Genomic DNA, 16,255 nt, shown 5'->3' on the forward strand with positions numbered 1-16,255 from the left:
AATAAATTCGACACCTTAATGAAACCAAAAGGCAAAAATTTCCTGTGTTTCATCGGTAATAGGCTCTACTCCCATTTCTAAAGTGACTGTTTCAGAGTATAGGGTTTAGGCATAGCTGATACAACAGAAACAGTTCTGGTAAGCATATATTCCAAATAAGTATATATTCCATTAAGGGAATTACAGGACAATATGGGAATTGTACATTTGCAACAAAGTAAGCACATACTCAAGAGCTACATTAAGGTGAACAGTACGAGCTTGCTCTGTACACTGTGGTTAAGTGTTGACCTAAACTAATGTTCTCAACCATTACATTTTTGTCATGAAGCACCTGCAAGCCTTTACCCAGTATGATATCATCAACAAATTAGTCTTAATAAGCTTAACTTAGGGGTATCACACTTGTACAAGATCAACATCCAAAAGACAAGGGCATAACTTCTTTTAGTCTGTGATAGGCATTTTAAGTTGGTGCAATTTGGAACACCCAAAATGAAGAGTGCCTTGCGCACCACTGGAAGGCAGGTGCTATCAGCTCTTGCCCGGGGCGATTTGGAGCAGCACAGCCTGAAGTTACTGTTCACCAGCATCGCACTGCACGGGGCGGCACTGCCAAACATTAATAGGATACAACACCCTCCAATCTGTCAGAGGTGCAGAAAGGGAGACGCATGGGGAGGCCCACCGGAAGCACCGGCTGCAGCGCTGCTGCCGGGAACGCTGGGCAGCACCGGCCCCTCCGCGCTTCCATCCATAGCCACCTCTCTCTGCCAGAGCTTTGTTTCAGAAACGTACTAAAAACAGTTTTTGTTTGGAAACAACATTTGTCAAATAAAACAAATATTTATCAAGGAAAATAGAAGGTATACTATGATACTGCTCAGATACTACAGTAGTAGCAGATACTACACAGCCACTTGGCCAAAATGTCCAACGGAGATTAGAGATTTTTACCTCAGTTTGTGTCAGACTTGCTTGAGATGCCTCAAGCAAGCCTGATTTTGAGAAATTTTACTGAAAAATCACACCCCTTTGAAAATATCTCTGAGCACTTAAATTCACTGCTCATTTTGGGAAAACTTAGTCTGCAAAGATGATCATTCTCCTCAGCCTTAATTCCAAGCGTTATATCTGGGATGCGTCAGTGCCTCTCCGCAAAGCTATTAATAGGTTTCGCTACGGCAACACCACTTCATTTTTGTGTCATTCTGTTTAGCGTTCATGTAAATTGGGGACCGCATGGTAACTGCTTCACTGAGGAAAAGCTACTGCATATAAAAGATCAAAAGCAACACAATTCATAGCCAATGAAGCTGCAGATTTAAAAGACATGCTATGAAGTCTCGAAGGGGGAAAGAGACCAAACTAACGCTTCCGTACCCCTGCTCCTTCCCCGATGGAGATCACAGCAAAGCAGTGGCAGACAGCAAACAGCACCTGCCTGGTGCTCTGCTGCCAGAAACCCTGTGCTGCCGCGTCCCCTCCGTCCATCTCCCAGGGTCCTCCCGTCCGGAGCAGCAGCTTACGCCAGCACACTGCCTTCTTTAGTCAAATTTAACTGAGTTCTCATAAAAATGCACTTGTTTGGACAGTGATTAAAGATTTCTTCTTCTGTTCACAACCAAGCCAGTCCTGCAAACATGCAAGATGCCTGATCTCCAGCCTCTAAAGCTGAGACCAAGAGTCAAAGATTTCCTGGCCATCACCTGTGAGGCATGGGTAACATTTTCTCTCTTCCACTTCCCTAAAGGACAATCTAAGGAGTATTTTAACAGATGAGGATTCTAAATTAAACACAAACTTAATTATTTCTCTAAGAAAGTTCTGTTGTGGATATTGCAAAGGGCATAGTCTCCTCTATGAAAACACAGGTATTTAGAGAGCTGTACAACAGGGAATTCACTTGGAGAATATTTTACTGTTGTCCTAACTTATTTAACACCACAAGTCAAGAGGGGGTTGCTTTCATCAGCCAGGCTGTGTAACAAAGACCAAAACCGGTCAGCCTGCTTCGTAGATCATCATCAGCTTTTTGCTTCTGATTATGCCACAGCCTCTTCTGCACAGGTATGCTGAACTAGCTATCTGCTAAGGGCACATATAAGCGATTAAAAAGGAACAGTACTTTGCTGTGCAGTGCTGCACTCATTCATAGTGGCACAGCTCGTGTGTGTCGACAGGTTTTCATATACAGCAAAAATTGGTCAACTGAAACTAAAACATACAGCTCTTCCCAGAAGAACAGCTGCTTTAAAGATAATTTTTATCAAACTATGTTGTTGACCAAGTTATGTTGTCAATTTGTGAGACTTTTTTTTTTTAAACAGCTTCAGAAGCAGCTTATCCAAACCACAATCATTTCCAGTAAGTCAGTGAATCAGACCCATCTAAAAACATAAAGTGAGAGGTCTCCCTTCATGTGCTTGTTATCTCCTAAAGCACGCTACATGCCATCATGCGCTAAAAGCAAGTGGTTTCTAGGCTGATTCACTGATACAAAGTTAATTTTATATACTTGTTTTCAGGAGCCCAGAGAGTATCTCATTTTATTAACACCAGTATAATGGCAGCTGTATCGATTTACTGGTCCTTACACTTGCCGAAGAGTTGTTCCACCCCCTCGCTCAGGCAAATGCTATGGTTTGAATTTGAAGGAACAGCTTGCCATAAATAAAATGAAAATGCCCTATGTTACCAGATCAAAGGATGTTGAAAAGTGGTTTTCTTCTTCCCTTTAAGTAGAGGATGAAGAATACTGCCTAGAACAAAACCCTCAAAAAACCAAAACCTCAACATACTAACAAAGCCTTTGATAGCAAAAGCTAAAACCAAAGTGGACTTAATCCTCAAACTTTCTATTTTTTAATGAAGCTCTTCTCTCTTTTAGACTATAACATAAATGACTGGCACAAAGCCACACAATTTCTAGCAAGGTCAACCGATTTATTCTAAATAGCCCACTTCACTACTCATCATATATGCATACTTGTTCACAGGGTTGGTTAAAAATAAACAAAACAACACATTTTAAGAACACAAAAACATGGTTCCCCTGCTTCCTCTCTTTTAACTCTTTTTTTCTTCCCCTACTCTTATTAAAGTACACTGTGACTCCGATCAGGAATTTTTCTGATAGTCTGAATGGCCAGCTCCTGCAGAGCATAAGTCTCCGTGTGACTTGTACTGGCCCACACAGGTTGTGCAAGTCACTGGCACTCACATGTAAAGCGCTCCCCTCATCTAAAAGCATCTTAAGAGCAAGAAAACAAACTTATTGCCACATGGCTGAAGACTTTTGAAGCCTAATGCTCCCTCAGCGCTCAGGGACCTGCCCAAATGCTCATGAAAATGAAATGAAAGGAAGCACTGCAGTTTTCAGTAGCGGATTCCCGCTCAGCTTAACGCTGCAGAGTTTAACGATCAGAGGGATATTGCCACAGCACTGCTCCCCTTCATCACAGCCTCGCAGGCTGCCCTTGTTGTACAGGCAAAACTTGGAGCTCAGACTGCTCTCAAAGGCACAGATGTCAGAGCCCTGGTTAAAGATGGTCTGGCATCAACCCCTGCATGAAGACTCATCAGCTTTTTGGCATCCCTCTCTCTGGGCACTCTGCAACACTTTGTCCTCCAGGCCCCAAATCACTGCAGGGCATGGGTGCTGCCTCTTCTTTCCAGGCGCCCGAGGCCCTGCACACAGACCACAGCTCCGGGAGGCAGCTCGCTCTTCTGCAAAGGCTTTTTCCGAGCGCTTGGACACCATGTGACAAACAGCCTCATCAATACTTGCTTGGTTTTGCCTCGAGGAGGATTTCAGCCCAGAGGCCATGCTCTGCCTCTCTTCTTTCCCCCACCCCAAGTATCAGTATCACATTCTCCTAGTGAAGCAAGTAAATCAGATCACTCACTCACTGTAGTGTTTCATCCCTTAGTAAACTGCAGTGTGCTCTGCTTAGCTGGCATCTCTGTCTTGAAGGTACACAATGTACTTTACAACTTCTCCCAAATTATTCCCGTTTCACTTTTTAATATCAACTTACTCTGCAACAGAAACCCTGAAGTCACCCTGTGACTCAGGCTACTCCAATTTGATACTGATGAGTTTAGGCATGTGCACTTCAGATCTTGGTTTTGAACACTGCGGCCTCTCCAAAAGACAGTAGAGATGGGACAGATAAAAACTGACATTGTTATTATGTCCAAGAAAGGTATTTTCAAGAATTAAGAATCCCTGGTGGCCGGTCCTTCAGTGAACTAATAGCATTACCTTTGTAATAAAAGATCTAGAATACAGAAAATGCCACAAGGGTCAAGTGAGACCTGTGTTTCTCCAAACGGGGAGCTGAAACTCTCCAACAAATCTCCACAGTGTCTATGTTTACTTTGACTTTGTCACTGATGGACTGACTATGCACACAATAACCTGTCACTGTTGATACTGATGTACCCGTACTGCTTGAACTCCTCCGTGCAGACAGCCTGATGGCTGTGTGGCTTATTTTAAACTTTCTTCAAAAGAAAAGGTGGAAGCTCAGCAAAAATATATTGTTGGCCTAAACATCCTCACAGATTTCTTTTAAATACAATTTTATGTTAATATTCTTAAATTCATATTACACTATTCATGTAAATCAGCACCTAGACGGTTAATTAAAGTTATGCTCCTGAGTCAATGGACAAAGTCAATCCACTGACTTTCTGTTGAGGTCTATGATCAAACTGCAACAGAAAAAAGATTTCTTGTTTTATATTATCTTATCTTAAGAACAGGACCATATGACAAGACCTCAGCTCTCATCTTAGAAGTGTGTAGAGGTAATGGGCTACAGCAGAGTGTCCATCTCTGAAGAAGCATTAGGAAAGCTCTTAAATTACATTTAGCTAGTATGACTGCAAACAGCACCCTCTTTTCCCTGGTAAACAAAGCTATCTCATCACATCATAGCAAAAATATAAAAAAACCAAATGTATGTACTATTAATGAGCCTAATTATCAGAGAGCACATCAGTTGAACTATTTGCAGAGAATTTTCTACCTATGCCTTTTAAAGAGGGTGGGTACAGTAAGTTCAATTCTACTTGTCTTGCTTCTTGCAGACTTCTCAAAGGTCTATGCAACACATATCATCTTTCTAAACACTTGAGTAACATCAGCAAATTATCGCATCTTTCCTTTTCATCTCACGGGATGTCGTCATTTGCTAGCAGACAGAAAAGCTCATTTTCCAACTTCTCTTTTGTATGCTACCCTCATCACTCACCAGGTGTCTCAGCAATTTTTAACAAAGTACCACATTGCTATAGCAACATAATTAATGTAAGTACACTCTTCTGACATTTTGTGATGTTGGTAGTTGCAAAGAGCACTACTGTTAGCAGGTCTCTGGGCTAAGTAGTGATCTCTGCTAGGTTCAGCACAGGCCTAGAAAGTGCTTAAACCTCTGATACGTTTGACCACAAATAATGCGCATATAATCACACTTCCTGAGTGTACAACAGCTGGATATTACCTGGGAGAAACTCCAGTGGAGGCACCGAAATTACATCAGTGTAATTAAGAGAAGGAACTACCCCAAGGAAAAAAAAAAAAAAAAGAAAAGAAGATAGGTGAAAATAAATGCTGGCATACCAGATCTCTCAAATGCAAGTGTTTTATCACTCTGTGAGAGTGTAAAGTGACAGCTCCCCAGTCCCCAAGGAGGCACATCACATGTGCCATAGGACTTCTGGCCTTTGGAAGTGCAGAAGGGCAATCTCCCATGCATGTCTGCAACTTCCACTCCACAGTGTCTATCAAACCACCTTCAAGACAGAATTTTTAGAGCATGGAGGCCCTGACAGCCAAAAGTAGGAGGACTGAGATTTCCCAAGTCCTCTTTTAGGTGTTGCAAGTAGAATCTGTTACTAACAGATCTTGAAACGGAATGGCAAAAGGCCAGACTAGCTAGAGATGTTTGGAAAACGAACGTCGCTACTGCATAATGTTGTGAAAACTGAGACTGCTATTTACAGAGTGCTTACACCGTAAGATCAGAAGCTGTTCCACATACACACTGGAGATTTTATTGGAACAGGATTCTCCAAAGACAAAGGAAAAATCCTATACCAAACAGGCCATACAGAAGTGAAAACTCCCATAAGCGAGTAAGAACAGTTCCCCCGCCGCATCATAGCATAATCCAAAATCAACTGTTCAGCAGAGTTACAGGGGCATTCAACTTGTGATCTGAGTCAGTCAACATCCTTCCGTATTTACAGCACAACGGGCCAGAGTAACAGCTATGAGAGCTCTTCAGGACACGTCTACAGACAAACAGCCACAAGGAATGCCCAGGGAAAACACAGACAACATTGCCACAGTCACCCTTTGTGGCACAGAAAGAACAAGAAAATTAGATACAAACATCAAAGGCCTTAGTTCCTTGAGTGAATGTGAGAACTGAAGTCCAAACTTAGCCTTGTAGCAGAGCCTCCTTCTAACAACAGGTTTTTATATGAACATTTTTATACATCTCAGCTTTTTGTGGGAACATTTGATCAGGCAGAAGAGTAAAGGTTCCTCAGTCCAGTGGGAGAGGTCACGCTCCAGAGTCATCAACAGCCAGTTCCCAGGGCATCAGCTGAAGCTGACCTCAAGTCCATGTTCTCTACAGTCCCATGAAGGGAACTGATCCTTGCTTCTCCCACGCATCCCTCACACAGGCCGTTCTCTGTGATTTCCTAGAGAAGCTCCTAATGTACAAACTGAATTAAAAAAGTAGAAAGTCTTAGCAAGGATTAATACCAGAAACAAAAGTAGGACTGAGAGGATATCTTTCTCATGGCTTTCCAACCTCTTGCTGGAAACTCTGATGGGGACAAGTCAATAATTAATATGTAAAAGGCTGCTGCAAAGAAAAACCAAACATTCCAGTTTCCAAGCCCTTTGAGGGCAGGACAAATAGTAAGGATTTGAATTTTTTTCCTGTTTGGAAACGTCAGCTAAATATTAGAAAATTTTTTTTAAAGGCAAAGTCAGTTCAGCAATACTGCAGATTGCCTGGGGAGGCTGCAGAAGCTGCACTGCTGGGGGCCTTTAAGAACAGGTCAGTATCCTAGAAGGGTGTGGGCATGCACTAATTAATGCAAATTGATGTTACCTTAAGGCAGAAGACTGACCTTTTGGCATGCTTTCCAGTTCAAGATTCAAGGACAAATTCAACCCCTTGGGGTATTCAGTAGGAAACGGAACCTACATCTCTGGAGTCCCAGCCTGCCCTAATTATGGTACTACCCTACCAGCGAACAACCGACTGCATCTTCATCTGCCTCCAAAGCATGGAAATGGAACAGCTTACTACAGTGGCACAGCTGATAAAATCAGAGCCGGCACAAAGTGGAATAAGTACTTACACTCAGACTATTAGGTGTGATCACTGGGTTGACAGTAGCAAGAGAACTCAATTTGGGTAACACACAACGCGGAGGTTATGTCGTCATTTCTCCAACAACAGCCGCCTCTCCCAGATTTGCCTGGCTGTTACCGTACTGCCAGCACTATAGCATCTTTGTAAAAAAAGATTAGTCTAGCTACTCAGTCTATTGTTGTTCTTCTGTCATCCTTCAAATTTTAGTGCGAGGTCAAACCATCAAGTAGATAGAATACATAAGGAAAATAAAACCACACCTGATTAAGACTTATTTTTAAGGAAGGCATAAGGACTCCAAATACTTACAGGCTTCACATTTTTGGGGAAGATTTAAGTTGCATATTACTTTTATATGTTTTGCTTGGCTTTTGCATTTTGATCAACTTAAATGATTTTGATTTCTTTTGTCAAGTTAGCTTGCCATGGGCTAGCACTGTGGTAGTAATGCGAACACTACAAGTAATGGTTAAGTAAAAAAGATTCTCCAACCAGATGCTTACCTCTTGTCCCATGGTCCTTAAAAGATTGAGAGCTTGAAAGCCATCTTAATTAGAATTAAACACTATCCCCCACATACAACTGGAGAAAATGTTCCTAGAAATATTTTAATATAAGGCTTAGTTATCTTTGTTCCCACATGTTTTACAACAGTGAATGGGCATATAATGCTTTGCTGCAGTGAATGCAAACTTGCCAGCATCCTCCTTTTTCACATGCCCCTTTTTTGTCAGCAACCAGTTTATTTCATACCCAGGGTCAGCACAAGGCTGATTCCCATGTTTGCGTTAAAAATCAGAAATAATCAAGGATGAAAAAATCTCTTTCTGTAAATAAATTTATCATGGATTCAAGCTGAACAGGATTATTGCACTTAATGCACACACACAACTGAAACATGACAGCCCACAGACGTAGACACTTCTACAAAGAGGCAGTCTATTCTCTCCTTCCCTCCACATCCACCCCCCCCTTTGCAAACCCTGTCATTTCACTATCCACATAAAGAAAATGAGCAGACCAAATGGCACCGCAGGATTTTTGTGGGAGTAATGTATAAGTCTCTTTTTTAGTCTGTAAAGCTCTGAACTTGAGTGCTCAAAAATACCTTGGAAGAGAGCACTTCGGAGCAGAGAAGTCCTGGACATTGCCCTTAGCATCTCCCTGAAAGCCAGCAGAGACAAGCAGCAGTGCAACCTTAGCTGGGGCTCACCAGAAAAATGGCCTGAAGGTCCGATTTTTGCTACAAGCATCAGAGCCTCCTGATTATTCTGTCAGCCAGGAATGTTGCAGGCTAAAAAACTGCCAGGATATAGTTCTTTCTGGTGAGGGGTTCTCCTCTTGCTCCATTCTTTGTAATCTCTGGACACACACAAAGCATGGGTCTGTTACACAACCTGCAGCCAAGGCCCTCTATTCTTTGCTTCAATATTTTGGCAGGCTTTTCCACTTAAAAGTTTCCTGAAAGCAAGGATGGATTAACAGAGCTCAGAGTTGCTTTCCTTTCCTATTGAAGATCTACACCCCCTCACTGCAATGGTGAGAAAGGAAGAGTGAGTTAGTGCATGTGCCCTCCGGTGACCTCAAGTTTATCTTGCACAACTGCAATATATTTGTGGCTGGGAAGCAGCATGTGAGTGTGCAAGACACTGGGAGGACAGGGAGCATTAAGTGATAGTGAGATGACAATTAGCTCAAAGGACTGACAACTAATGAAGGCCTGGTTGCTGCAAGCACTTTCCACTGTCCACTATTGACCGAACGATCACTGCTCTTGCACAGCGCAGATCATCAGTGCGTCACTCCCATAAATAGAAGCATACCCTGTACTGAAACAGTGACCTAATACTTTTCCAATAGTAACAAGACCAGACTTTGTGGTCTTTAGCCAAAGGTCAGTTGCTCCCCAAAGTGTATTATTTAAAAGGAGATCAATCATGTTTAAGTTTCTGAGCAAAATGGAAGGATGGTAGTAGCAGAAGGAGCACAGTGGCACTGCAGAGGAAGGGCGGGACGACAGAAGAAACATTATATTTACTCAGTCACAGAAACAGCCATTCAGCCATACTGTATTGAGTACAAGAGCACATGAAATGGATGCTAGATCTTGCATTCTACACTGCTTTGTCCAACGAAGTCAACAGAAATTTAGTTTTTAAATCTATTTCGTTGTTTGCAGGCTTAACATACACATACACATGCTAAATCACAAGGCTGGGACAAGCAAAAACTTGTCATTATTCACTTAGGAGAAAGTAGCTTGATGCTGTGTGGTAGGTTTTCATTTCACGCTAAAACTAACGACAAGCAGAAACACATATCCGCAGTGAGGGCCACCTCTAAGTCAGTCACACAAAACCTCCCCACAGTGGAAGGTGGGTAGGGTCACACGACACAGTGAAAGACAAAAAGAGCTAATTTTGATGGGTGGTTGTTCCATCTCAGCACCATGTAGAATCAGAAAGTAGCTCTGTAAGAGCAGAGTTCCGAGAGCTGAAGAGCTTTGTTTCAGCACAAACTGAATTCTTGTTTGCAGAATAACTAATAAAAAAAAAAACAAACCACAAAAACACACACAACAACAAAACCCCACAGCACCTTTGTGGGCCACTTTTGGACTACAAATGCATCATTATCTAAGATGCAGAACACCGTATTCTTCAAGTTTTGAAAGATTCAACACCACCAGACAAACCCCAGCAATGCTCACACTGGAATTTTCTCCACCAGCATAAAGTGAACACTTCCCAAATACAAACCAAGAAAATATAAACCAAAAAAGGCCACTTACCAAACACAAGCAGCCTGGAGTTTTGCTGCAGGCAACAGGTCAGCTGTCGACTAAGCAACATTGACGCCATTTTGTCTCTTCTTTACTCAAAAAGACTCAATACTGAGAGATTTCTTTCTGGTTGACGTTCTGAAAAAAAGAAAAGCAGACACTTATTCGTGTCCCCGGGGATGCAGCCACTATTGCTGTGCCATTGATTTCAATTTCCTCTTTCACTAATTTCAATCCAAAGAAACTGAAAGCATGCTTTGATGGATTCCTGCTGGTGTTCAGAGCAGCTGCAGGATTGAGACCCAAGTCTAACGCTAGGCCTTGTTGAGGCAAATGATTTCTAGGCTAAATCTGTATCTCCCAGCTTTAGCAGGACCAGGGGCTAAAAATCATTATCTATTTCCCCTTGCTCTTCTTCTCTACTTTCTCTATGTATGTGGACTACGTTGAACTTTAAAAAAATTGTTTCCAGTCAGTTTCTCAAGCCCATCTGTTATTTTGATTTGACCTAAGTTTATGAGAAAGATCTCATCTAATACAAAGAGACAGGAGGACAAGCATTAGGAAATAAAAAAGAATCAATCCCCTGAAAAAACAGTTTCTACCAATTAATCACATCTCTACGAAAAGAGACTGTGAGAGCTGGGATTGTTCAGCCTGAAGAAGGCTCAGGTTGCAGTCCATCAATGTGTAAGAAACACCTGACGGGAGGGAGTAAAGAAGGAGCCAGGGTCTTCTCAGTGGTGTCCAGTGACTGAGTAAGAGGCAAGGGGCACAAACTGAAACACAGTAAGCTCCATCTAAACATCGAAAAATCTGGACAGAGAGGGTGTGCAGTCACCATGCTTGGAGATATTCAAAACCCAACTGAACATGGTCTTGAGCAGCCTGCTTCAGGTGATGCTGCTCGAGTAGATGGTTGGACCAGATGACCTCCAGAGGTCCCTTCCAACCTCAACTGTTCTGTGATTCTACCTCAGCTAGTTGAATATAAATGACCTTGTAAAGTCAAGTAGCATGTAGTATGACTCCTTTTTCACTCTGGATCACCTGTGCAGAAAGCCTGGCTTGAAGTCATAAAACAGGTCATTGAATTATTATCCAGAACACAAGTTAAATTCAAACTTTACACACATAAGTGTGGTACCCTGTGCTCTGAGTAGGACACTAAAGGGCCTTTTCGTCTGTACAGAGACCATGATGGCATTTTTCACCTCACTGGGTGTCCCTCTACCCCACCATGGGTGTAGAACATCTAGTAGCAATGGACCGAGGCTTGCAGTCCAAATGAAATGTCACTGTTACCTGTAAACCACCTGGGGAGAACTCTGTTTAACAAACATGGTCTGAGAATGGAGCCGATCGTCCAGCAGAAAGAGATCACAGCTTACTGCTTACATCATTTCTATACCATCAATAAAATATGCAAACAGATGTTGATGACTAGATGCAGGGAAGCAGTTGATCTATTGCTACCGTGATAGGAAGTCTCTCTTCCCCAACATTAACATATCAAAAATTTAAATTTCTGTATTGTCTTTAGACAAGATACCATTTGCTTTCCTTCACACTTGAGCTTGTTCAAAATTGGCAAAAGAAAACAAAACCCCCCCTGCCAACAGAGATCTATTAATTCTTGGACCTATTAATACTCAGGTACAAAGAAAATGCCCTGTGCCTTCCCGGACAATTGACATAGCACTTGGTTTCACTTAGTTTGCTCTGAGTTCAGTGTAAAAGTCAAGGTATTTTGAAATCTGCCAAGGTGAGCAAACACTTGCACAACATTTGTGTGCACGCTGGAAAAAGCTAGATTAGTTTTGTAAGGTTTTTGGGTCAGAAGCGTAGAGGGAACTAGTTAATTTTTTTTCAGAAAAGAGTAACTTCACTTATAAGACAACAGTAAATTAATTAATTCATTAGTTTTTCACTCTGAGTTTTCTTTAGTTGCGCTAACCTTTGCATCATCAACGTGTAAAGAAATATCCCAATACCATAGATTTCTTATCTCATGACCATCCTCTAGAAAAAAAATGAGTCAGTGAGTCTAAGTGAGACTATCACTGTGGAAAAAACCTGTTAAAGGGTGAATCAGCCCAGCACCTCTCACAATGATTAACCACCTTGACTGATGTCCTCTGCTGAGAGCTATTTATCTGGTCTGTACTTCTGCAATCTACAATTCCCTCCTTAAGTCTGCTCTCCAAAGTATTTTTTTAAAAGTCTCGAGGAGCCTGTTAAAAGCCAACGTGAACATAGCTTTGCAGGAACTAACAAATGGAGCCATGCAAACGTACCTATGACAGAAGGCTAAAACAACGCACTGAGGCTTGCTTCGTCATTCCAGTCCCCTTCAGCCATCTCCCATGGGTGTTTTGCTACAAGCTGACACATCTACCTTTCCCACAATGATGAGATGCCTCTTCACATACAAATCAAACTTGCCTTCAAGTCATGCCACATGGTTGTACCCACCAGTGTCCAGGTTTCCCTGCAGTGGTACCTACTCTTCCTTCCCTAGGTGAACCACTTCTATGTCTCAGAGAATGTTATTTTATCTTTTACTTATATTTACTGTTTATCTTGAGTCCTTTAACGGTTAAAATACAATATTCATGAAAGGCTCAAAAATATGTTGGGAGATGGTACTGGCTTTCTGAAATACTCATAGAAAAAATTACTGCAAGAGGTTTAAAAATAAAATAGCTTAGCCCTAATTTTCCTTGACAGTTGTTATATAAAAAGTTTTACCATTTTTCAGTCCAGAGTCAGAATAAATCATGTAATATCGTATTTGAGTACAACTAAAATCAACTTCTTTTCCATCTCCATTACAAACACAAATTCTCACAGGAGATAGGCTGATGCGATTGGTGTACTTGTCTAAGCACAAGTTTATTTGGTTATCACAATAACCAACTGAGTTTTGCCTCCATAATCCATCTCTTGATCAATTCCCACAGACCCAGCTTGTTCTAGCACTGCAAGCAGCAGCGGCACAGTTTGCAAGCCAGCAGAAATCAGCTCTCGTGCACATGTCAAAACCACCGCAAAGCCACACTCCATCACCACTGGTGCTTCGGAGCAACTGCGTACAGCTCCAGATTCTTTAAAATCTAGGCAAAATACATCAACCAATTTCAGCTATCAGACTGTAAAGGGGGTGTGAAGGACGATGTTTGGATTAGATTTGTGATTAAATGCTAGCCACCTTAGACCTCGAAGAAGTGAGGCTTTTCCAGAAAAAGAGATTCATAAGTCTTCTCTAAACATTTTTCCTCAAATGGCAGCTATCTGAGCTGGTGAAGGCCATTGTTACATGGCCTGTACAGTTAACTGTAAAAGCAGCTATATTGCATATACTTTTGTATGCAATTTTGCATTACGTAAACACACGAATTGGCAAATACAATTTAAGTCAGTGACACTCTTTTAGTAAGAAAAATTATTTTCAAAGAGAAACCTCAGTACAGTTTATTGAGTACATGAAACATAAGGATACATGGATTTTTTTAAACACACACAATGTGAAATTGGATGTATTTTTTTTTCAACAGCAGCTCTTAAAATTCTGTACTGAGTGATTATTTCAGACAGGCAAAATTAATTACTAGGAACGACAACAGTCATTCAGCAGCAGTAGCCTATTGTGAACATATAAAGATGCATTGTTTCCATGAGGTAACGGGATTATGTTTCTCAGGGTGAACCCTGGAAAAATAAAAAAAAAAATTAGAGAGGAACCCCAACATTCAGGGGGCCTTGATGCAAATACAACAGTGAAAATATACAAATTAGGGGTTCGTATAACATTCTCGCTTGCTGGCAGAGAAGCTAATGCAGCATGATGTCCACATTTCAGACTGCAGCTTGCAAAAACCTGCCTCTGAAAGCATCCTTGGGATAGATGCAAAGGTAAGACACGAAACAGAGACACTGCAAGATATGGATGAGAAGTCAGCACTGCAGATTTGCATCTATTTCTTGCAACTCATGCTGAAGACACAGAAGCCTGTTTTAAATTCATGAGGGCACATTCATCTGTCCCTCAGCTGCTCCAAACCCATTTAACCAGAATAATTAAGTGGTTTAGAAACAGCAGCACAAGCTGCACACTGCAATTACTCAACAAGTCTTCACAATATGTATTTAGGGGGGCAGAAGGAGCAGGGAGGTAAAGGCAAATTAATTCCTTCTTTGCTGTTTTCTTTCGCTTGGCTTTTCTATGACGCGCAGCAGCAAGGGTATCATCCTGCTACGTGTTAATTGTTGTGAAATTTAAAACATCTCAAACTATCTTTTACTCCTGTTTGCTTGGATCCATCTCAATGAGAAAACAGAGCAAGGCTGCTTCTTTTTGTAAGCTGCGCAGGGTCTGCTGGCGGGCGCAGGGGCGGCAGCCCAAAGTCCTGCAGCTCTGCCATCCCACAGACGACCCGACCCTTCCCCTCCCTGTCGGGACCCCACAGGCAGCACTAACATTACTCCTGAAATCAAAACCACCCTTTCCACAGCCCAGCCTGCCCTGGCATCCTGGAGGTGAGCTGCTGCAGATGGTTTGCAAGGAGGGTGTTTCTCAAAGCGGTGAGAAGACTCTTCAGTACGCAGCTCGGCATGCTTTGACGCTGCGTTTTCTGCATCTGTTTTTTAACAGTGGAAGAAACTGCAAATTGAGAGGCCAAGTCACAGCACCTGTGACTAAAACGAAAGAACAACATTGAAAAACCTGGCAAGTAGCCGTGCTGAAAGTAGGAAGACACTGCAAAGCTGATTTTCCTTTGGAATTAGAAGTTATTTCCCTGGCTTCACAGGACAGTGAGTCCAACTACTGTTACAAAGACCCACAACGCGATCAAGTGTTAGTGGTCAGGTTTTTGTGTTATCTTCCCTGAGATCTTGCTTCTCCTTCTCTAACCTCCACATTGCTACAACACCTGCACATCAGGGCTCTTCAAACAGCTTTTCTGGAATCAGACTGGAATATATCACAGACAAGCTGGGAAGAGTTTGGATAATGGGGCCAAGACATGGGGACTAAGAAGAGGGAGTCACAGACCCTGTCACATCAGCAGTGACTACCATATGGTAAGTCAGGCATGAGATAAGCAGTTCTGAGACAGGAAAAGATAGCAAGGCTGCCAAAACCAGAGCTGGATGGGACCGCAGCTTCTGAGCTGAACAAGGACATGCTTTCCAGCCTCATTCATGCTGCCCCAGCCCCGATCATCTCTTACTCTGCAACAGCATGATAAGTTAGAAGGAAAAATCTTAACTAGTCCTTCTATATTCTGCACTCCAACCTCCTGAAAATCCCTTGTTACCAATTTTTTATAATTTTCACCAACTTCTGGCAGATAGTGTTCTGTGTCTGGGGCCCACAGTACAGACAGTTGAAGGGTCCTCTCTTAAAAAAGTAACAACAAACAGCCCCTTGGGTTTTTAAAATGGGGCAAGTCTCCTGGTTTGCAGTGTTCATAAACAAGCATCTTTCATGACTTACGTTATGATGCAGCTCAAGTGTTTTACTTCTAAAAACAGCTCAAGGAGATCCCAGAGTCTGGAATATCCCCGCAATTTCACAAAGAAATGTAAGTATGGGTGAGGTGGAAGACAGTTGAATCTCATCCATTAAATATAACCATGTCCTTCCTTAGTCTGCATTTGAGGAAGAATGGAGCAACCTAATAGCATTGTGGTATGTACATAAAAAGATTCTATGTACACAGCACTTGCTGTTTGAAAATGCACTGCAGTCGTTAAGCACTGCCCCACACTCCCTTGAGGAGACAGGGAATGTCCACAGCCAACAGATCATCAAAGGAAGAAAAAATTGAATGACTTAACCACTTGTTATTGACAGAGCGCAGGGTGACATTAGAAATCCTGACTTACTGCTTTAGCCACTAAATAAAGAAGCCTGCCAGCATGTTGATGTGTTTAACTGCAACTCACTTGGTCCCAGAAGCAGAGTTAAGAGTTCAATATAGACTATCTAGTTACGAAAGCCTGAGTGCACAAAATTAAAAGGACCTGTTGTGTTTAGTTCAACAGATTTCTTTTAAAGGTA

The 16,255-nt window shown here is 42.0% G+C and overlaps 1 protein-coding gene across 1 annotated transcript in view; it reads right to left on the minus strand.

Moving 5' to 3' along the window:
* ABAT (4-aminobutyrate aminotransferase) overlaps positions 1-10,297 on the minus strand; it is a 34,184-nt gene extending 23,887 nt beyond the window's left edge. The window contains exon 1 of the mRNA XM_010288544.1: positions 10,198-10,297. Within this exon, the coding sequence (XP_010286846.1) occupies positions 10,198-10,267 (70 nt within the window). The 5' untranslated portion in view covers positions 10,268-10,297. The remainder of the gene's footprint in view (positions 1-10,197) is intronic.
* Between the last annotated feature and the right edge of the window lie 5,958 nt (positions 10,298-16,255).

This window comes from Phaethon lepturus, unplaced genomic scaffold (assembly GCF_000687285.1).
Source record: "Phaethon lepturus isolate BGI_N335 unplaced genomic scaffold, ASM68728v1 scaffold9536, whole genome shotgun sequence".
NCBI lineage: Eukaryota > Metazoa > Chordata > Aves > Phaethontiformes > Phaethontidae > Phaethon > Phaethon lepturus.